General features: G+C 40.8%; 1 protein-coding gene across 2 annotated transcripts in view; it reads right to left on the minus strand.

Annotated features, from left to right (window-relative positions):
• Positions 1–1,328: 1,328 nt before the first annotated feature.
• The window catches only part of GAREM1 (GRB2 associated regulator of MAPK1 subtype 1), a gene marked incomplete at its 3' end in the record, with an annotated part of 180,435 nt that continues 158,214 nt past the window's right edge, over positions 1,329–23,549 (minus strand). The window contains exons 4-6 of one of the 2 annotated variants that reach the window (XM_084252102.1): positions 17,407–18,579; positions 3,735–3,901; positions 1,329–2,223 (exon numbers count right to left, since the gene is read on the minus strand). In XM_084252102.1, coding sequence (XP_084108228.1) covers positions 1,329–2,223; positions 3,735–3,901; positions 17,407–18,579 — 2,235 coding nt within the window. Of the gene's footprint in view, positions 2,227–3,734; positions 3,902–17,406; positions 18,580–23,549 lie in introns of both variants that reach the window. The other variant, XM_084252101.1, reaches the window with a different exon arrangement.

Here is a 23,549-nt window from a genome sequence, read left to right on the forward strand (position 1 = left end):
ATTTATGTTCCTTCAAAAAGTCAAGAATGCGATTATACTTTGGAATACTGAATCACATTTGGCAAAACTGCCAGAATATCCTGAAATTCCTGAAATAAGAGAATGGTAGTAATGCATTTCCTTTGGAAGAGAGGAAAGAAGAGGTTTATGATCTAAACAAGTACTTATTGATACTTTAAAAATTATTCAACAGACATAGCACATACAATAACAGATGATCTGATTTCTGAGCTCTCCTAAAGCACAGGACACAGAGAACAGATCTCTCACTCTGTCACCAGGAAAAGAAGACCCTCAACCCAAGAAGAATTATCCTTGACAGAAACTGTCATTTCCCCAGACATTAGCATAGGAACATTACAGGCAAAATGCAGACCCACATGGGATTAAAACCAAACTTAATTCTTCATGCAGTCTCCACTGACTTGTTCCAGGTTTTCTGGAATGAAGTCTACTAAGACTTTGCTTCAGCGGGGGAGGATTGAGAATCTTTGGAATTATTTCTATCCACTCTTCCTAAGAGAGTCAACTTAGTTAATGGCCCCAAATCTCAATGGATATTTGAAAGTGAACTGATATTATCTAAAATATCAGGCTCATTGTTTAAAACATATACATTTTCATTGTGTATATATATGTATATATATGTTTTATTTTCTCTGCTTAATAAAATTAGCAGCAGTTACAGATAAATTACTGTGGTCATGATTTGTATTATTTCTAAGAACATCATATATCTTCTATGAACATGACTTTTGGAGAATGCCTTTTGATGAAAAGATCCCCACCAAGCACATAACATTAAAGTGTCATTTCATATCACTAACAATTTCAGGCACAAGAGTCATAAAACAATTAGCATTAAGCAATCCAAACGACAGAGCACAGAATAGAGTTGTCTAAAGTCAATTCTCCCCAAGGAGGGAAATTATTGTTCAAAAGTGTTTTTTTTTTTTCTTTTTTAAGATTCTTATGTCTTTCAGCTTTGGCTATTTTGAAATAAATATCACACCTTCTTGTATAAACCTACTTGGACAAGAAATTATTTCTCCGAACATGCCTTTTGTCTTTTAGCAGCTGTTGAGTGTTGAGTGACGTACAAGGCACACCTCCAAGTGTTCTGTACAGCATTTTATTGATGTACAAAATAGCCTGTTCACCATTCAAAAGCATAATCTGCATAGTGAGAGTTTCTCTTATCCCTATTTACAGAGAAAGTTTTTAGTGCAAAAAAACAAAACAAAAAACCCCATGAAATTGTGTCCCAGCCCACCTCTACTAGCACACAAATTTAACAGTTTTGTTCAATACTAGCTGGGGTTATTTGGCTATATTTTGGGCCTCCAGCCATTAATGAATTGCATTATTTTCTTCACTTGCAGTTTGCTCAATTTGAAATCCTCTGAGAGGATTTCTTCTGTTAGTTGAACAAGCAAATTCCCATCAATCTTCTCGGTAACAAAAAATGATATGACGTCTTCAGACAGACCGATAAACCTTAACGACTTGGACACTTCTTCTATAGAGAGTCCCGACAAGTCAGCGGGTGGCTGCCAGGGGGAGCCATCTCCACAGGACCTGGGGGCCAGCTGGAGGTGGAGCGGAGATGAGAAAGGGTAGGAGACAGAGAAGATGTCCTGCACGCCCTTTTTGACAAAGTACTGGTCCTCAGGGAGGTCTGGTGACCCAGACTTGGGATCTTCCTCAGCACCATCGATTTTCAGAGGCAAAGGAGAAGTTTCAGAGGTGGCTTTCTCTTCTACTGGTTTTGGGGCCCTGGGGGGTAAGGCAGGGCATGAAATACTCTGCTTTGTTGTGCCAGCTGCAAGAGTTTTCTCATCTGTGCTCTCCAGAGAATAGCTGGCTGACTTGGGACAACCAGCAATGCTACTACTGGATTCTGCAGTGACTGAGCAGGGTGGACTGGCCGGGGGTTCACAGCCATCAAGATCACAAGGTGCTGGGCAGTTTCTCTTTGGTGTGCCTGGTGTCTTTTGTCTAGGATAACTGTAACTCCTGCTTGGCTCCAGCAGGAAGTCATTCCTAGTCTGGCTCTCTGAGGCTCCCAAATAATGGTTAGGCCATGAGAGCCTGGAGGAGAGTGCTTCAGCAGAGGGACTTCCAAACGGGGACTTTAGGTCCACAGACTCAGTTTTCATTCGGTTACACGGGTAGCAGGACACAGGAGCACTTTCAGAAGGGCTTGGGTCGCTTTTAGTAACGCTGCTTAAAAGCAAACACAGAAAGAGATTAGTCAAGAGGGGAAAAAAAGGGCCAAATTTCAAACCTTTTTTTATCCCATAGATGTCACTTCCAAGTAGAAAACTGTAGTTAGAGAAACAAATAAATTTCATACCATGAATTCTATAAAGTACCTGCTAACCTCATCAGGTTTAAAAAATTATTAAATCACTAAATTTAACAAATAATTATGTCATTATTTAAATCCTAAAATTGCTCCAAAAATGAAATTACTAAGTCACATTACTTAAAAGTTACTAAATTTTAAATATAATAAATTATGAAAATACAAGGCTAATTATGGATATGTACATAATGCTTTAAAATGCTACAGAGCAAATGGCAAGTATATTTATATATGTATTTAACTACCAAAAAAAATCCATGCTGGTGAGTGCATGGATCTTTATGAAGAGAAAAATTCATTTGTCACGTTTGGGTTTTCACCAGGAGGTTCTGTGAGGGATCAGTGATGTCTGCACAGCAGGGGGAAGTGGGCATCTCATGCTTGCCACCTTGCGCTATATCACCAACACTGATGACTTTTTCCATTCAAAGAGGTAGGAAGAAATGCCTCAAATAAAATGCTTATGCATGCTTTGATTTTTGTACAATTGTGTAACATTAACAAGAATTTTAATGTCCAGAGAACAAACAAAATAAGTAAAAAAAACACCTGTAAGGAGACCCCTTTAAGGTACAAAATTCCTATGTGGAGTAGTGCGTTCAGTTCTGAGGTAGTATTTTAAGAGGGACAGTGATGAGCATGTACTCAAAAGTGGGGGACGAGGCAGTAACATCAGGGGAAACAGCTGATGAAGCTGTGGCTCTGTCTTTTGAAGAAGAGACTCAGAGCAATGCTGACTTTAAATTTTCACAGGCAGACAAAGAGGAATGGACTGTGATTTATATTTGTTTTTCTAGACATAAGAAATAGAAAGTTACATGGAGATGAACTTCAATTTGATATAACAAAAGATTTGTAAAGACAGTCAGTGGCATTTACCAACCATGGGATGAGCTGCACTGCAAAAGAACATGCTCACAGTGCCAGAAGAAGTAGCCACACCATGATGGCCAAGAAGGGTCCACTGTGGAAATTCCGAGCAGAATCCCAATAGGCCCTTCAATTCCAGCCCCTGGCCGAAGGTGCTGTCTGCCTAGTTGTGTTGGTTCAAGTCAAAGCGGAGAGAACTAGATGCTGGTTTGTGAGAATGATGTGGTCAATGGATTGCTTCTAGGAGAATCCACTTGGCCTTTATCTCTGAATTCCTCACAGACTATCTGGTACTAGGATGCTAGCTCCTCCATCCTAGCTCCAAATCAGCAAGGCTTCCATCATGCTCTTCCAGTAAAATTAAGGGGGCAAAAAAGGGGAAAGATTTCTTTTCTCACCACTGGCCTGGATCACAGCTGCCCTGAGACTTCTCAAGAACCTGTGACCTGGCTGATGGGAAGAGTCGTGCTGCAGGGACCCTGGCAGGAAGACTTACATGTCGTGCAGCCCTGAAGAATAGTAGGACAAGGTGGGGCTGGGAGAGCGAGTCTGCTGCCGCGCTGACTTGACAGTGCGAGGAGGGATGGAGGGACTTGTGGACAAAGGCTTTGCGCTTCGGGGTGGAACAGGTGGGGCGTTCAGGAGCCGGCATTCTTCCCTGACCTGGCGCAGAAAAGAACACTCTGGGTTAGCAACAGACTGACAAGGCCACAGGGCAGCTCAATCCTGAAGGGTCAAGTCACTACTCCTAAAACAGTAACTGCAGGGGACGTGAGGGCGGGGAGAGAGAAGACTGAGCAAACAAGGATGATGGGAGACAGAGGCTGTCAGGGAAAATCGATACCTGTCACGTACTTGCCGGGACAGGCTGCTGTGAAAGACGCTGCTGGGCAAAAGCTGCTGAAATACAGCAGGTAAGGTGAAACATGGCAAGTTAAAGAAGGCGTGAATAGGTGAGGACTAAGAAAATATTTAAGAAAATAAGGATGTAAGCAATCATGATCTTTAATAGAGGGTTAAACTCGCCCATTGAGTTGTGCTCATTCACTGCTCCCATCAAATTAGATTTGATCCAAACCTGAGGGAATAGTGGACCTTCTCAGTATTAAAGCCCCTGTCAGCTCATGTTCAGTGGACTGAGGTGGGGGGGTCTGAGAGTCTGCAATTCTAAGAAGTTGGGGTGATACTGATGGATCACAGACCAAGCTTGAGACACAAGGCTCCAGATCGAGTAATGAGGAAACTGTCCAAATCCAAAAAATTAATACTTTTTTTCTAAGAACTGTCTCCACCCTTTCCCTTCTCCCTTCATCATCACGGTAGAGAGGATCTAGGGTGCATGAGATGTCCACGGCATCCGAGACCCTGCATGACATCACTCCTCATTTTCCATTCACTGAAGGACTTCAGGTTGTTTATTTTTAAGTGTACTTCTCCATGTCAGCCAGCAGGGGGCAGTTTATACCAGGTTCTGCTAGGCCACCCTTAACCCACACAGGTAAACCTAGAGCCAATTCTGACTGTCAAAAATGCCCTTGCCTGTTTTTAGGCCATGTTCCCCCCATTTTTTTTCACTTCTGCCTTCAATGCCTGTCCTACCAGCTCTGAGGTAATAAAGACAATGACACAGGAAGCTTCCATTAGCTTTGCTAAGCTTTGCTTGTGACCAAATGAAATGGGTTCACATCACATTGCATTTTCTACTGCCTACTCTGCACGTGGGCCTCTAACTGGATCCCCAGGCCCGACTCACCTGCCCGATAAAACCAAGGCTCTGCAAAAGTCACAGAACCTGTGTGACTCAGCAGACCTTACTTTTAAGTGAAGTGGGAGCAATTTAAAAAGTGCCACCTGCTGCACTTCCCCTGTGGCCGCGGATCTCGGCTCTACCCAAAGGCCAGTGGCCCTGGTAACAGGGATCATTGGATACATTTATTTATTTTTAATCTGGAGAAGCTTTTAGGCAAAAAACAAATATTCAGAGCAACAGATCTTCCCAAAAAGTGACAGGTTTTCCCATTTTGAGCTTTTAAAAAGGTGGTGGGAGTGGATGGCTGCAGAACAATCTGCGAGGAAATGATGCCTGAATAAGGCAGAGAGAGGACTGTCCAACCACCCAGGGGGCTCTTCCAGGCTCTTCTCTTCTTGAGAACCAGAGAACCAACCAGGACAATCAAGCTCCGGCTGGGTCACCCCACTCCCTGGTGTTTGGGGGAACATACAGACTATAAAAGAAAGTCACTAATATGTTGTGTCATCTTCCTTCTTGTTCAAGCAGATTAATTGTACCATAGCCAACTGTGTTTCTTTTCTACGAATCTAGGATGAATGGGTGTAACTTTATTACAGAAGTACTTGGTTCCTATTATTCTTATTGTCAGAGAAGTCTTAGAAACTGTGGGAAAATAAGGAGCTTGTCGATTAACATTTTAATTTCTAAAATGCATACAATCACTTGTCAATGTTGGGTTAGAGAGGTGCATGAGGGAAACACGGCTCCATGCTGAATTTAGAATTTTCTTAATTGTGGAATTAGTCATGACATAAGATGTTTCGTTAGGGACGGCTGACAGATGTCAATTACAGCATGCCGAGGTGACAATGACAATATGCATTTTCATTTAAAATAACCAGCTGGCCTTGGTTTTGGCAGACAGAAAGGCACTGGAGTTGACTATGACCCATGGGAACTCCTCTCTGCCTGTTTTTATAACCACCCCAAGCATTTAAGGTCACTTAGAGGTGGCTCTGCAGCTCCCATGAAAGTTAAAGTTTCCCCTAGGAGAGGAGGTGGACAGCGGGGTGAAGAGCAGCATTTGTGGGTGATAGGACCTGGTGTGATGAATTCCATGGCCAACTGGGAGTGCTTTACAGCTGAATTTCAAATAGCATTTGAAATACAGGAGACTTTGGGGGTGGCCACGTGACTCCTGAGGAGAGTTAAAGGATAGCATGTCTGCATGAGATTCCTAATCTTAGGAGATGAAGTGGTCAGTGAATGGATATTAGTATCAAGTCAGAGAAAACCTTTTTTCCACTGTGCTGAGGGCAGTTTGGGTATAATCATGTGAATTCAAAGGGAAAGAAACTAGGCTTATTTGAAATACCTTTTGGGGAAAAGGTAGTTCAAAACAAAAAGACTCAAAGGGGACCAGGTCCATGATAGGAATTCAATTGTACTTATGTGGAGGCGAAAAATGAGTGGCTTGGTTCCTCCCAGGCAGGTTCACGTGAGAGGCAGCCTTTGTGGTAGGCGTGGCTGATGACCCCCAGACACAGCTCCACAGTTCCCTGTTGCTGTGAATTTGGCTGCTCAAATGAAGTCAGATTTCACAGCATTTTATGGAAAAAAGTACATGCTTTGGCAGAATGTACACATTTTGGGGTTCAAAAGTTCTAAACAGTGAGGGTTTATTGTACCATCTTCCTTCCTAGCTCTTACAACAGCAATCATTCTACTTTTCTTTGTTTCTTGATTGGTTCAACTTGGACATGTACATCCAAAAAGAATGTAGCTGTACTTGAAATCTGTCCGAAAGTAAAAGACAATTTACAAGACCAGAGGACCAATCACCCTATTTCCATTTTACTTTTAAGTGCTACATTTTCAGCGTATTCCTTCTAGGAGTCTCAGCATGTGGCTTTCATCATGTTGCTTCCCATTCCAGTGGCCCCTTCTGATTCTGGAGACAGACCTCCCCTGCCTTCTGAAGAGGCCCTCTGCAGTCTAGCAAAGAGTCTAGCAAGAGGCCCTCTTGCAGTCTAGCAAGAGGCCCTCTGCAGTCAGTTCTTCTTCTAGCAAAAAGAAATGACTCTACTTTATTTCACCTTTCTACTAACTTCTCTCACTATTTCTCTGCATGAGCACACAGGTCCCTCCAACCTTGTGGGTTTAGGTACCTAACACACCTGTGCCTTCCCGTCCTCTCTGCTTTGGTTCTTTCTACCCATTATCAACTAAGTGCCAGTTCCTAAACCCCACCTATTACCAGCTTGGCCGGGGACTGTGGCAAGTCATCACCAGAACTGTTAGCTGTTTCTGAACTCTGCTAGCACAATGTTTACATTTACTGTCCCCCTGTATACTCCATAAGCTTCAAGGAGAAAGTGGTAGGGGCTGTCACGGTTGTCCTGTGGCTGGCAAGAATTCAGATTTGGCACCTCTGGTACATAGTATCACCCAGAGTGCCAGGTAGAAGCTAACAGATGTCACCGGAAATACAACAAATTTACCATAAGAATGGCTGTTATATTTTCATGTGGAAATTGTTATTGACAAGTCATTTGGGCAGACTGTTACTTTTCTTGTTTCCTCATACAAGTGTCAATCTAGGGGAAAAAGGTACCAGCAGAATCTGGAATGAATGACACAGTCAATTCCAATCCCACTGCACTCAACAATATATTAGTGAAAAGACAAGAATGTGATTTCTCAACTGGCTTATACTGTCAGCACCCCCGAGTGATTACTATTCTTAATAAGGATACAGCAGCACAAACGGTGCCTGGTGCAGTAGTCTTTGTCTTTTCCAACGCAGCATTGAAGACTGAACTTCCAGAGCGGTAGAGGGAGGGAGATACCTGGATTATCTAAATAAATCTCCAAATACTGGTCCCAAGTGAGAGTTGTTTGGATCCCGCTTTTTTTTTTCATGCATCATTTAGCAATTATTTATGTGTCCCTGGCCCCATGCCAGACATGGGGCACAAAGGAATGGAAAGTGGACACACAGGGGCAAAGCCACCATCTAGGAGATGGTGACCTCTTCTTGCCTTGGTGTGCTGTTTGAGGCAACTATTACCATCCACTGCAGATTACAGGTGACCTTTGCTACAGGTAATTTCTGGCTTTGAGTTTCTTGGGTGCTCAGAGGAACTCCTGGCACCTCTACCTATGAGACAGTCAGTGAGCACAACCTGGATTCAGGTGGCAGAAGGGTGAGCTGACCTCCATCTGTACCCAGAGCCTTGATTCACAAGTAATTCTCTGGCCTAAAGTTTTTCTTTCCAACATAATTCTTTCATCCTTGCTTCTACACAGCAAAACTTTCCCTTTTCTAAAATGTTCAATGATTCAATTCTTACCAGAGGTAAGATAACGCTAGCCAGGATCCAAACAACTCTGCTTGGTATTCACAAAGCATACTGCTAACCCAGCGCTATATATTAAAGCCAAGTTACTGAAAGGTAGAAATTGTGAGTTCTGCTTTTTCTAGGACTGGTCTTCTCTTTAGTCTACAGGACAGAGTCACAGTGACTAGCAGCTGACATGTGGGTATAATTTAATTGTGGCGTCTTGAGTAAGCTGTAGAAGTGTGTGTCTTGGGGCTAACACCTGGGCTTATAGACACCATCTATGCCCACTGTTTCTTTCCCTTTATATGGCATTAACGCCATTTTCATATTTATTTGTTAAAATATATGCTGAGTGCCTATCACCTACTACTTGAGTTAGTGTCGAGTAGAGAAGAAAGAGTAACTCATGAAATTGGTTGTGAGGAAGGGAGACACATATTAAATCGGCCATTCAATAATAGTATGAGCAAAGGTTAGTGGGAGAACCATGGGTTTATTCAACATGGAGGAAAAGAACAAATTCATTGGAAATTATAAGTTATGAAGAAGCCTTAAGAAGAAGGAATTATGAGGATACAAAGGCATGAAAAAACTACCAGAATGATGTCTGGTCTGGGCACTTAGACTAGACTGTTTTATCAAACAGAAGCTTTGAAGGAGAACAGGGCTTGGGAGGAAGCAAGATCTGTTTCATATTGAGATGGAGCTCCATGTTCTACTGGTGGAATCTGAAGTCATAACAGCACTGGGCTCCCAGATAACATATGAAGAAGGTTGACAACCGCTCCCCACCCCCCTCCCCGCCCAAGGGAAAAGCAGAAGAGGAGATAAAGGGGCAACACCAGGGGCCACAGTTTACTGCTCACAGGACCCCACATGGTGTCAGAGAAAACGAAGTGGGGATGGCGGCAGAGCAACCAGGTAGAGATGGAAGGATGTCAGAAAGTCAGGAAAGGTCTGGAAGGTTGGAGATAGCCAGCAGATCACTGGGATCTTAGCAAATAGAGTGTGAGTCAAGTGAGGGGAGCAGAGGTTAGGTTTCAATGAGTGCAAGCTAGCCCAGGAGGTGTGGGGACAGTTAGAGAGGGAAGAACACTCTTTTTAAGAACCCTGGCTGGAGAGGAAGGGGAGACAGAGCTGTTAGAAAGGAATAGTGGGCTGAAGGAAGCATGGTATTTTTTTTTTTTTTTTTTTTTTTTGTGAAGGAAGATGGTAGAAAAACGTGCCTGGGTGTGTACTTGCACGCACATGGAATCCAGAGATTGAGCGCACATTGACTCTGGGACCTGAGCTCTCTGTTCATTTTCCTGCCAGGTCATTGCTGGCCAAGTAAAGGGAGAAAAGAAATGAATGGCAGCTTATTATCTAACAGCTGGAGCAAAGATGGAACACACTCAGTGGAGTAAGTGGGAAAGTCCAATGCTTCTAAGTAAAAGTGAACAAAGTCAAAACCCAACTCCACCAACCAGTTCTTGTATGCATAAATAAATAAAATCTTTAAAAAAAAAAACAAAAAAAAAAACCCAACTCCAATCTTTGGTCATGCATTACAGAATGTTTTTTCAGTATTTATACTGTATCATACAGTATTAATACCGTATTTTCAGTATATACGCCGTCGAAGCAAACACCTGTATTCTCAGAATACTGTCCAGAGTCACCTGATTTCCTCATGCCTGGAATGTGCAGTTAGCCACCTTTTCCCTTCCTTACTCACTACATCTCTAACTCTGTTGGAGCAAAAGATGAATCACTTGTAAAAATGGAAAACAAGGTCTTCTACCTAAATACTCACATCTTAAAAATAATACATGAGAAATTAAAAAAGCACAAAATTCATTACTGCATGGTTGGAACCCAGGTGACATATAAATGTTTGAAGGACACAAATACAAGCTTTGTACATACAGCTGGAATATTTACACATATCACCTATGAGCTACTTTCTCCTGGGACATTATCTTTCCCTGACATTTCCTGGGTATTAAAAGAATACAAGAAACAAGATACACCAAGGATTTATGCAACAGCTTAGTCTGGAAATGGGGACAACTTTTGGGTATAATATTTTTGCAAAGTTTTGTTTCCTACAACTCCTCACTCTTCACAAACTGGGCCAAGTGACAGTTTAAGAGAAGTAGATGGAATGCTTGTGACAAGTTCTTTGTCTATTCATTTTTTTTGGGGGGGGAAACCCCACCAATTTCATAGCACTAGTCAAGACAATGGATCTGGAGACGTCTGCTAAGCAGCCATGTACTTCCTTCTACTATCCACAGCCACAGCCCGAGGGTGAAAATCTCCCATCTCAAAGATCAGGCTGTGTGAGTGTGGGCTGGTCCTAAAGAGATCTGAACAAACTCAGAGTGGGGGAGGGGCCTTTGGTTTCTAAGTTGACAAGGATTCAGAAAACATAATTATAGGGGAGCTTGCTGTGACATTGGACTCACCTTTACAAAGTATTAGTTTTCTTCACTGAAAAATCAAATTCGGATTGTCAGCACTCTGAAGAAAGGAGTTTTGTAACCATGCTTCCCTGAACTTTGTAACTTTGCCTGTGCCGCCTGCCCTCTGCCCCGTATTTTACATTTCTTCCCACACTCCCTCTCCCAGATAACAAAATCATTACGGCCTTAAGAAATCTTATTTATAAAGAGGCTTTTATACAAAGAGTTCATAACCCTGTCACGTACCCATCAGGGGCATTTTCAGCCAAACAGAAATGCAAGTTTTATAATGACAAAATGGCAATAAATTAACCTCTATTTGATTAATTATGCAAGACAGATGTGATCTACAGTCAAAAATCCTGATTCGCACATGCATATGTTTCCTTTCAGTTTTGTACACTGATGATAAGACTTAAGACAGACCTCTGTCTGAAATAGCCTCCAATATCTAAGCATGGGTCGAGGGAGGCAGGGGAGGGTGGAGGAGGCTGCAAACTGGGAGACAAGAAGGGCAAGTGGTTCTGAAAAGAATACTTGTTTAAATTCTATGATGCTTCCCTGGACTTGGAAGAACATGCCATTGGGGCAGAGAATAAAGACCTTTTCTGAGGAAGGAGAATAATACACATTGCATATGTCTAAACAGTATACAACCTTCCTATTAATGTGGTTTTGTAGAAATGGTTCCTAATGCAGACTTGAAACAGGATCTATCCAGTGAATACTATAATTATTAACATTCTCATCATTGAGACTTTCAATGGACCTGAAAAAAAAAGTCTTAGCCTAGAAGGTTTCATTTAAAAACAAATAACCTTCATGAAACTGAAAGCAATTAGTTTCAAAATTACCCAAATACAATAATTCAGTCCTTATTTCAATTAACAAATGGGAACGCAGGTATGGCTTGCTTAGAGAGTTACTCCTCAAAAGTTGTAATTAAAATTAATTAAATGTCAAACGCCTTAGGAGCCCTCATTAATTAGTAGAATCCAGAGTGAGTCTTTTTGTAGAGCAATTACTTTGAAAGTAAATAATCACCTCCAAATTAATCTTTTTAGTTCTGAAACTTGAATGTTAATACATAGGGTTTATTTAAGAATATCTGTCCTTCAATTCCTTTTCTAATATCAATATTTGATATTTAGGTAGAAGACCTAATATAAAAATAAAAAATCAGAATAGAATAGATTCTCCCAGCCACTCCTGTCATTTCATAAACAAACTTTTTTTAAACATTTATTTATTCATACAAGAACTGGGGTGTAGGCCAGAGGTGTGTGTGTGGGGGGCGGTTTAGAGGATTCATCAGAGAGAGTGGGGAGCAGAACAGGCATATGTACTGAAATACACTGCTGGAGGAGCAGCAGGCGAGGAAGGAGAGGTCTGCTGCGCCATGTGGGTAGCTCCCTGGCCGGCCAGTGGCTTCCAGCAGCTTGATAGCACTTTTCTTTAACCCTTGCCCAACAAACTTTTTTTTTTTTTTAAGATTTATTTATTGATTGATTGATTGATCGATTGATTTATACATACAAGCACTGGGTACAGTCAGGAGTGCAGGAGGGTAAGAGAATTCACCAGAGACAGAGTGGGGAACAGAACAGGCAGACTGACGAAATATACTGCTGAGGGGAGCAGCGGGTGCGGCAGGAGAGGTCTGTTGCGCCATGTGGGACCCTCACCAGTGGCCCGGGATCGAATCAGCACTGCAGAGGCTGCGGGCAGCTTTGCAGCCCAGTGCTCAACCACTGCGCCACAGGGGAGGCCCACCAACAAACATATTTTTAAAGCTTTTTCTTAAGCTGAGCAGTGCTGCGTGGTCCCTAAGTTTGTAGGGTAGACATACTCAGGGTTGAGACACCTGATAGCACCATGACTGAGCCTCACCACATGCGAGAACAGGATTAGCCAAAGCAACATCTCAGCTTTAATATTTCTATAAAGGTTTTCCTGGAAAGTTTAGTTTCTTGACATGTGTTAACAGCTTCAGAGTCCCTTCAGGCTTTTGTTCAGGTACTCCACAGGTCTTCAAACCTCCTCTCCTCTTTAAGAATTACATGTTATTGATGTCCACGGGAAGTCAAGCATTTCTTTAGCTTATTTTGGTTTATAATGATTACAAATTTGGTTCCAAGCTAGGTAACTGTCAAAGAACTACTAGCTTGTCAAATAGACATTTTTAAAGTCAGAGGAAAAGACTCCTATTTTTAAAAGACTGCTATTTTTAAAATAGGTTTTTGTAGTATCTTTTTTTAAAAAAAGATTTGTTTGTTAACGCATATGAACTGGGGTGTAGGCCAGAGATGTGTGTTGGTGGGGGAGTGAGAAGATTCACCAGAGACAGACTGGGGAGCAGAACAGGCAGACTGACTGAAATATACTGCTGAGGGGAGCAGCGGGCGAGACAGGAGAAGTATGCTGCGTACGTAGGTAGCTCCCTGGTCAGGAACTCATGCTGCAGAGGCTATGGATAGCTCTGTGCTGTGCTTAACCCACTTGTGCCACGAGGGAGGCCCGGTTTTTGTAGAATCTTAAGAGACCTAGCAGAATGAAATTACCACACACATTTGTGGAATGTGGGGATGACCACCTTGCCCCCGTCTGCATCCCAGGGCTCTCTGCTGGTCCAGCTGGGATGGCAGATGTCCATGGGGAGGCCTCATACTACCTAGCTAAGGAAGAAAGGAGGAAAGTTTCCCCAAAAAACATTCTTCATCTGACTCAAAATTGGAATCCATTCTATATTAAGTTACTGCCACTTTTACTGAATGCTTACCATGTGCCAGGGAAAGGTGTCAAGTACACTAAGGCAACGAAGAAATTTTGCTATTATCTGCACAAGAGCTGACTAGGGGAGGTTAAATACTTCGTCTAAGGTCCAAAGCTACCATGCAATAGAGAGGACTCAAGTTTAGGTGTGGTTCTCGGCTACATGCCTCTGTCTATTACCTTCTCTCCCTGCTTTGGCAGCAGTCTGGGAGCCAGCCAGTCTATTTACAAGTTTCCATAAAATCTTGCCATTATTGCTCTCCAAAATGGTATCTTCTAAAAGAGGTGGGGGTGGGGGAGGGAGAGTATTCTTGAAGAGTATATTTGGGTAAATATTTTAGACATATCAGTCAAGATACAGAAAATTAAAATTATAGATTGAGGCCCACAATGTTACAACATAGAGGATGTGTTTAGAATTAACTTTATGAACCAGTAAGGATAATCCATTTATGAGAGACTGGCTGGTCACTCTGATCTGAATTACACTTTTAAAAAGTGAGAATGTCCCTACACTCAGTGAGCTGGAGATGCTCCCTCACTTTGGGCTCATCGCAACAATCCTAATGGCTTCACCCCTCTGTGTCTGGCACCAGAGCTGTTTACTTTTTCCTGGGACATTCCTGTTAGGAAGGGAATATCCTCATATAATCTGGTGGGGTAGGTGGGAGACAATCTTTACAAAGACCAAGAAGACTAGTACATGATTCTAAGCAGCCACACCAAGTAGAGCATGCTAACAGGGCTAACCTGACAGACTCCCCCACTGAGGCTTTTGTTTGACCCTGCATCCTGGTTTTCACCTTAAGATGGGAGGAGGGAGACGGAAGGGGAGCACTGACAAGACCAACCCAGATGATGCCAAAACTGTGCACAATACAGAAATTTCAGTAGGCTTTATCATTGAAGGGGAAAGATTTATTACCACATTCACAGAAAGAAACAAAGACCATCAACATTTGCCAGAGAGAGAGAGCACAAAAAAGTGTTAGAACTTAGGATGCTGAAGCAGGAAGTGAAGAATAGAAGAACAGAAGAACTAGAAGAAAATGAACAGGCTGACTCTCACTGCAAATGGAGCCATTGTGCCTCCAGATCTGAGCATGACTGGGTCACAGACTGTGGCAAAACAGAGTTCAGTCTCCATGACCAGCTTTGCTTGCCTTACTGTGAAAGACATGCTTTATTCCACTGCATTCCACTGACCCAGCACCTTCTGTTCCTCAAGACCTGGTGGGAGTTGTCACCTTCCCAGATAATGTCTCCCTTGAAAGTGGCCTCACTTGAAAGCTTATCGCCATCTTTAATTATTGAGTGGGAGAGCTGTTTGACATATGGCATGTCTTTCACTCTCCCAGGACTCACTCCACTGTAATTACCCAAAGAAATTTTATATAATTCTGTGGGAGCATTTGAATTTATACCCCATTGAAGTTCCCTTTTGAAAATTTCAAGTTGAAGCCACATCTAACAATTATGATGTATTCTGGAACCCAGGCACATCCTATAAATGGGAAATTCATTTCATGGTCACAGAGCCAATAAAAAATATGACTTCATTTGAAATGCTTAATTTTTGTTTTGTTTTTTAAAATAAATTAAATGATTTCAGGTGTCTGTAAAAAATCTTTATGATTACTGCATTCTGTAAACCTATGCTCTGGAAAGATTAAGAAATTACAGCAGTAGACTTCGGGCCAAAATCTTTTCTTCTCCTGTGAAATTGTTTTTAGTTTCGACTAAATACTCTAATAGTTTAACATTTTTCTTTCAATTCCAAGGTTAAGACAGGAACCAGGAACTCTTAGTATTCATGGTCTTACTCATCTCTCATCTTTCATTAGCCACAGAAAAAACAAGTGGTACTGGTTTTGTGCTTCTACACTTGGTTATGTAAGTGACGCTGGGTGTAACCATCTTGGCTGAGTCAAATATCAGTCAATAAACATAAGACCCCACTATGTGCAAAGGCAGGGCGGAAATTCTACAGGAAAAAAGCTCATGTGTTCACACTCCTATTGATAATTAGACTCCAACTTTCAAGCAACTTCAAATATGTTGAGGTATCCCTAAACTTGCCTAGAGGAGTGTCCCTTTATTTTTAACCTGTGGGTTTTTTTTTTTTTTTTTTTTGAATGCCCTCTGACATAAAAGACCACCAAGACTTCCCAAATAGCCCATTATCTTTACAGAGTATAAGCATATCTGGGCATTGCCTTTAGGTCCCTGGAAGACCCTGTAATGAGCCAGGCAAAACCTAGACCTGCAGTTTCTGGCGAGTTCTTTTGTCCTGCAACAAACAGCCAGAGGTGGATCCTCTCTCAGGAAAGCTTTGTTTTGCAGCGATGAGGGCTACTCCCAGTGACTGGCAGAAAGTGCCACCAACTGTCAGGGCTGTCTGTGATCTGGTCCCTGCGTTCCGGCACTGGCCCTCATATGCTCTGTCCACCCTGTTCCAGTGACCCCATGCAGCTTGTCTTTCCTCACCTGTCCCAGCTTCCACACCCTTGCTCTTACTCTTTGACTGGAATGCCTTTCTCACCTCTGCTTTTCTAGTTTCTTCCACTGTTTATTACATTTTAACTTACATAATGATCATCTCTTTTCATCTGTCACCTTCCCTTTAAAACTGAAAGGTACTGTAGTCCAGAGTCCAAGTCCTACTGATGGTCATATTTCCAGCATCCAGCCAAATAATGGTTTTCTGCACAGCCCCAGGATTCAGGGAAGTATCCTGAGATCACCTGGTAGGGGCAGAGTGGATGGGAAACGTGGAGGCCGCTCCCTCCAATTTGTGCTTCAGTCAGATGGATTTTGATTTTAATTTTTCTATTTACTGTGATTCATGTAGTTTTTTATTTTTAAAGGACTATGCTAGAGAAAAAGAAAACCACTGCAATAGATACTATCAAACAAATGAATAGAATTGCATCCAGTGCTTTCAGGGCCTTCTCCCTTCAGCTACAATGAAACCCAGTGATCAAAGATGAGAAGCAAATGCTCAGAGGGCCTGTCAATCAAAGAAAATGATCAAAACAGAGGGCTCTTTCTCCTGTCCTACACTGACCTTTGTAAATTAAAATTTGATAGAAGGCCCCTCAAACCCTGAGTTATGTTTAAGGTATTAAGTAGAACCACACTGACACCTGGTTCTGCTTATGTGTGTGTGTGTGCCTGAGCACACACACTATGCTTGATCTCAGTGTAATACTGTGGATATAGGAGAGAGTTATAAATGATGCTGACATCTCTGATCTTGTCCCCAGCTCCCCACAAATAAATCTTCTCTTTCAATCTTTCCCATCACTGTAAATGGAATTGATATCCATTCTGTTGCTCAGGCTGAAAATCCAGTTTTCCTTGATTGTTTGCCTTCACTACCCACATGCAAATTTGTCAGTAGATACTTGTTGAGTCTCCTCCAAGACATGTTCCATAGCAGCTCATTTCTCAACTGCCCTCCACTGCTACCACCTGCGTGGTTCAGGGCACCATCATTTCATACCTGCTACCATAATCACCTTTCCACTGGCCTCCCAGCTTCTACTCTCTGCTCCTTAGTATCCGTTCTCTAGGTAGCAGAGGAAGTCATCTTTAAACCTCTATTAAAGCTCTCAAAGTTTCTCATCAAACATAGAATAAAACTTTGCTCTCAAAGTTTCTCATCAAACATAGAATAAAACTTTAAGTCCTAAGTGGAACAACTAGTCTAGAAAGTATTTGTATTTTACTCCAAATTGAGAAAATTTGCTCAATCTGATAATCCTACACTTGGAAGTTTTTCCTTTTCTTTAGGAAAGAAAATAAATTAGTGTACGACTGCACAGGGTGACACAAGGACTGGCCTATTACCCCAAAATAGAAATGACTTACAGCTTCAGATTTGGGAGGCACTGGAGGCGGAGGTAGGGTAATCTCTGAAGACTTCATTGCTGCTCCCACAGTTCCAGGGATAGGAAGAGGAGAAGTGGCACATTTGGACCGGACAGAACCTCTGAACTGATCACATCTGCTCTTCTCGCTCAAGGAGCGAGTGAGAGATTGATGGCTGGGCTTGCCTTCCTCCAGCCACAGCTCTTCATAAGGAAGTTCTGACTTCCCGGGGATGCCCGCTGATTCTTCACTAGCTTCTGGGAAAAGGTAGTCGCTCCCACTATCACCTGAGTCCTGATAGGGCAGGATGTCATGAGGAAAGGGGGCCCATTCTCCCCCCAGGTCCCTGCAGCCATGCAGGTTCACCTCGCTGTTGCCATGGAGATTGTTGCCATACACACAGACTGAGAGCCGGTGGAAAGACTGGGTGAGCTCATCGCGGGCATAGCTTAGGGAATTGGGCACGTGGTTGTGGCCAGAGCACCGGCCCTTCTTGGGGCTCTTGCAGTCCTCATTCCAGTCGGTTTTCACGTCACGGACAGCCCGTGAATATTCATCGATGTCAAACTGCTCTTGGCAGATACCCAGCCAGTGGTGGACCAGGGTTTCAGGCCATACTTCCCCCTTGACCAGGTGTTCTGGGAGGCTAAACTTGGGGACAGTCAAGTGCAAAGGGAAGTGCATGGGAAGGATCTTGTTGCTCCGCAACACACAACAAACCACCACTGTCTTGGTCTGGATGTTTACGAACTTGTAGCGGTGCCCCTCGCGGATGAAGTGGAGGTCGTAGGGGTTTCTGGGTGGAGGGCTGGGCACAGTCACATTCACAGGAAGCCTGGTTTTCTCCACAATGTTGCGAATGGTGTGTTCCCCCTCCTGCATCTGAAGCTCCAGGGGACTTCGGGTGCTGAATCTGCCCTTGCACTGGAATGGAAGGCTAATGCTTTCATTGGTCCGGTGATTCATGCAAATGAGGCATGGCATTTTGCCTTTTCCCAGCTTGCTGATTGAGTTGAGCTTCCCAATCTTTTTAAAGATTGTGTTGAGTCGTGACTTTTCCTTGAAAGTCTTTGCATAAAGGATTTCTGCCTGCCCCATTAGAGTGAGTTCATCCCCAGTACACAGGGTGATGTTGTAAACTTCAGTGTCTTCATTGCATTCGCCTGAAGCAACCTATGAGAGGATAAAGCAAATTTTAGAAGAGTTTTCTTTATTTTATTCACATAAAAACATAGAGAAAAAATATGTAAGGCATACATGCACACAGGAAATTAATTTAGGAAAATGCCTTTCTAACACTAAATTTAGATGCTCCATTTCTTCTATAATATTTATGTGCCCAACAGTGACACTATATTAGACTTTTAAAAACATGTCTTTTTCCTGCAGAGAAAGGTATTCTGTGTTCATTAGAAAAACTGGGGGAAATGTAGAGAAAAAACACAATGAAGAAAGTAACCTCCATGAGCCCGATTCAGAGATTGTGATAGTTAATAGTTTGACAAATATTCTTCCAGTTTCTTTTCCTATCTAACCTATCATTTGGTAGTGCTGAGACTTTAACCCCTGCACCACCAGGGAGGCCCCTGAAATCTATCATTTGGGATTATTTTGGGACATTACTATTAGCATAATACTTTCTTCAATTATAAAAAATGCTTTAGGGAATATTGTTGTAGAAAATTCCATGTTGTTTTATTATTAGTTTCACTAAATTAATTTCCTAAATTGGACAACGGACTTAAAGATGTTTTATTTTTCCTTCTTCTTTTATCTTATGCAAGCTATTTGTGTACAGTAGAAGAAATATTAGAAAAATAGGTACAAAAATGAACAAATTCTATACAATCTTTTCATTAAATATAACCTGCTAATAATTTTATATAAAAGGAATAAATGAATTGTAGTATTCTATCTCAGATACATAAATACAAACAATCTTGTTTCTGAGTTTGTCATTATAATTTACCTGTTCTTTGTGTATATTTTCCATCAATGGATACACAATGTATTCCATTCTATAAAGATGTTCATTAATTTATTTAACCAGCTCTTTATTGTTAGGCAGGAGGGTTTTCCCAGGGTTTGACAATTATTAATAGTACTGCAATAAACTTTTTTACAGTTCGATAAAATCCTAGAAATAGAATTCCATGCACAAAGCTGTGCTTCATCAATGTTGCCCTTATTGATACATCTTCCACTTTGTGAAATTATCTGCTACCCCATTCCTATGCTGAATAAGTATATCTAATGTTTACCAATAGTAGATGTAAAAGGCATACATCCTATATTTATTCATGCTTTATTTCTGGTTTATCTTTGATTAGTAGAGTGAATACTTTTTGCTATTTGTCTGTCTATGTAGATGTCTTCCTTTGTATATTATCTATTTGTGTCCTTCATCCATTCTTCTATTGAGGTCATCTTATTGATTTCATGTAATGTGAATGCAATTTACAGTATATAATTTTTTTTAAAAAAGATGTATTTATTTATGCATACAAGAACTGGGGTACAGGCAAAAGGTGTAGGGGGTGAGAGGATTCACCAGAGACCCAGTGGGGAATAGAACAGGCAGAATGACTGAAAATACACTGCTGAGGGGAGCAGCAGGCAAGTCAGGAGAGGCCTACCGTGCCATGTGGGTAGCTCCATGGCCAGCTTGGGATTGAACTTGTGCTGCAGAGGCTGAGGACAGCTTCACAGTGCTGTGCTTAACCCCTTGCGCCACCAGGGAGGCCTGGTATATACTTTTCAATTTGTTGCTTGAATTTCAACTTAATGGTTAAGTACTATAGTTTTGTTTTTTTTCTTTTCCCTTTGCAGCAAATGTTTTTAAAATTTTCCTTTGTTATTTCATTCTTGGGTTTTATGCTTCTAGTGGTGGAGATGCTGTAGATCAGTGATTCTTAGCTAGATATTTTAAGCACCCCATTGCCCCCCCACCCCGCCCCACACACACACTCTACTCCCAGACTCCCAGGGACATTTGACAGTATCTGGAGAAATTTTTGATTGTCACAACTGAGAAGGTGCTATTTAACTCTAGTGAGCAGACACCAGGGATGTTGCCAAACATTGTCACAAGGCACAGGACGACCTCACAGCAGATTTCAACAGTGCTTTTCAACTAAGACATGCTGAATTAACCAATATTTTCTTCTAGTCTTTTGATGGATTCATTTACTAATGACTTACTTTATTTAACTAAAATCTATCTGATGTATTATTTATAGATCTAGTTTTAGTTTCTTAAAGTTAACTCAGTACTGAGTATACTTCCTAAATAAGCATCCCTTTCATCATTGATATGAAGTGCCATTTTTACCACATACTAAATTTATGAAACACACAAACTCATATGAAACACACATATTAAATTTATGAAACACACATACTCATATACACACATAGTTGTATCTATTTTGAGGCTACTTTATCCTAATGGCCTTTCTGCCTAGTTCCCCAGTATAGCTATAACTGTTTTCATTTCTATGTGTTTATCTTCCAGATCTGATACATATATACACACAGAGAGACATATCCATGCCTTGTGTCCCTGTATATGATTCCCTGAGAAGTTTAGGGCTTCACTTACGTAGCATTTCAGCTAAAACAGCACTGCTAGAATCTGATCATAAGGACATATCAAACAAATCCAACCTGAGAAATATCCCATAAAATACCTGGTGTGCATTCTCGAAAAAAAAAAAAATGTCCACGTGATGACAAAATGTTAAAAGTTGGTGAACCTGGCAAAAGCTTTTAACCTGGAAGATCTTACATCATTTTTGCAACAATTCTCTGAGATTGCAATTATTTCAAAATACAAAGTTAAAAACATGACTCTAGGAAAATTTTAGATTTGTCTACCAATTTTTCTAAATGAATTTTTGAATCATTTTGCCCACGGTCTGCATAATTTTTTTTGGAAGTGCAGCTATGAGGTGCTTTAGCAAGAAGTGACATTATACATCTGAAAAGGCAAATAACTTCCATCATTATTCTAATCTTTACTTCCCTTATTAGTATTTAGGTTTGCCTTCGTGATCCACCCATGAGTAAGGCTACTTATTCCAGTTGTTAAACATTGTTTGTGGTTATTTTGTAATCTCATTGTAATAGTTTTTTTCCAGTTGATTTTCTTGAGATTCCAAAGTAATTGTATCTTATAAAATCAATGAAAAATTTACCTTCATCTTTTTAGTTGTCACCCCTTCTTCCTTACAAGGGAGTAGAAGTGGGGTGTTGTTCCAGATTTCAAAGTGAAAATCATAAGCATTTTAACACAAATGATGAGAAACTTGTTGGTATGGGACAGATAAATTCTTTATCACACTAGCAATGATCTTTCCAATTCTAGCTTTTTAAAAGTTTCTACAAAGAAAATTTGAAAATTTTAAATCAAACGCTGTTTCTGTATCCAGTAAGATGGCCACTTTTATTTTTCATTTTTACATAGTGATTTTATATTATAGATTCCCAAAGATTAAAACAGCCCCATATATCTAATTAATCTGAATACTATGATGAAACACTTAAAAACTATACTACATGGTTATCTTTGATAGTATTTGATCTATAATCTAGGTATCTTAGACACAGGCAAGATCATCTACATTTTTATTATATTATCTTTATAAGGTTTTAATATCAGGTTTATATTAAGCCTGAGATTGATTTTTTTCTTTTATGTTAATAAAAGAGGAACTGGGTGAAATAACTGACAATGTTCATCTTGCTTACTGAGCATTAGCATTGCCAATATCTGTTTAGGAAACTAGGTAATAAATATTTTTGTAAATAATTTCTTATGAACTATTCTAGGTCATCTGCATAATTTTACCTTTAGAACAAGCAACTTGTCAATCAAAACTAGTGCTATAACAAACAGACAGCTCTGTTGCCTCTATAGTAAAGTGCTTTATTGGAGGCGTTATCAGTACAAAAGGTCAGTAAATGCCAATTCAGCTACCTAAGATATAAAGTCCAATAGGTGACTCAGATAAATGTTTTTAATTGTTTTTTTTTTTTTTTTACAACTTTAAATGTACTCATTTTCAGACTCAGTATACACTTTGGCCTAACGTGCATCCTGAGCTTCTACATCAGAGCAAGGAATGTAAGTAAATAAAAAAATACATACATTTTACCATTTTTACTTGGAATTTCTGATTTTTAGAAATGCTTCAAAGATACTACAGAGAATTCCCATACAACCTATCCCTGAGCTTCTCCTGTTAACATCTTATACAATCATGGCACAGTTATTATTTATTTTTTTATTGTTTAATAGTTTTTTATTTTTTAAAATTATTTATTTTATATAATTCTTACATCATTTTTCATCTTTGTACAATGTATGTATTTTCATTTTGGTTATATTTCCCATGCAATTGCATCCCCCCCTTATTTTGACTCTAGTTCTTCCTTTCCCTGCCCCTCCCTAACCTCCCCCCCAACCCTGTAGTGTGTCTCTGATTTATAGTTGCTTGTTGATTTTGATTATTACTTTGCATTGATTAGTCTTTTTTCCTGGTCTCTTATTTAGGTTTTCTAAATTCCTGCTACGAGTGAGACCATCCGGTATTTTTCTTTTTCTTTCTGACTTATTTCGCTGAGCATGATCCCTTCTAGCTCCATCCATGTTGCTGCAAACTGCATGTGTTTATCTTTTTGATTGCTGAGTAATATTCCATTGTGTATATGTAGCACATCTTCTTGATCCAGTCATCTATTTTTGGGCATTTGGGTTGTTTCCATATCTTAGCCATTGTAAATAGTGCTGCTATAAACAAAGGTGTGCAGGTGCCCTTTGGAATTACTGTTTCTGTGTCATTTGGGTAAATACCTAGGAGTGGAATTGCTGGATCATATGGAAGCGCTATGTTTAGTAGGTCAAGAAATCTCCACACAGCTCTCCATAGTGGTTGGACCAGTTTGCACACCCACTAGCAGCATGGCACAGTTATTAAAACTAAGAAATTAACATGGGATAATACTAAGGTACAAGTTTTATTTGGGTTTCACTAATTTTCTCCACAAATGTCAATGTCCTTTTTCTGTTCCAGGATTAAAATCCAGGACACCATACTGCATCTAGTCCTTTGATCTGTGAGTCTCTTGATGTTTCCATTTGT

The sequence above is a fragment of the Talpa europaea genome, assembly GCF_964194135.1.
Source record: "Talpa europaea genome assembly, chromosome: 13".
Classification (NCBI taxonomy): domain Eukaryota; kingdom Metazoa; phylum Chordata; class Mammalia; order Eulipotyphla; family Talpidae; genus Talpa; species Talpa europaea.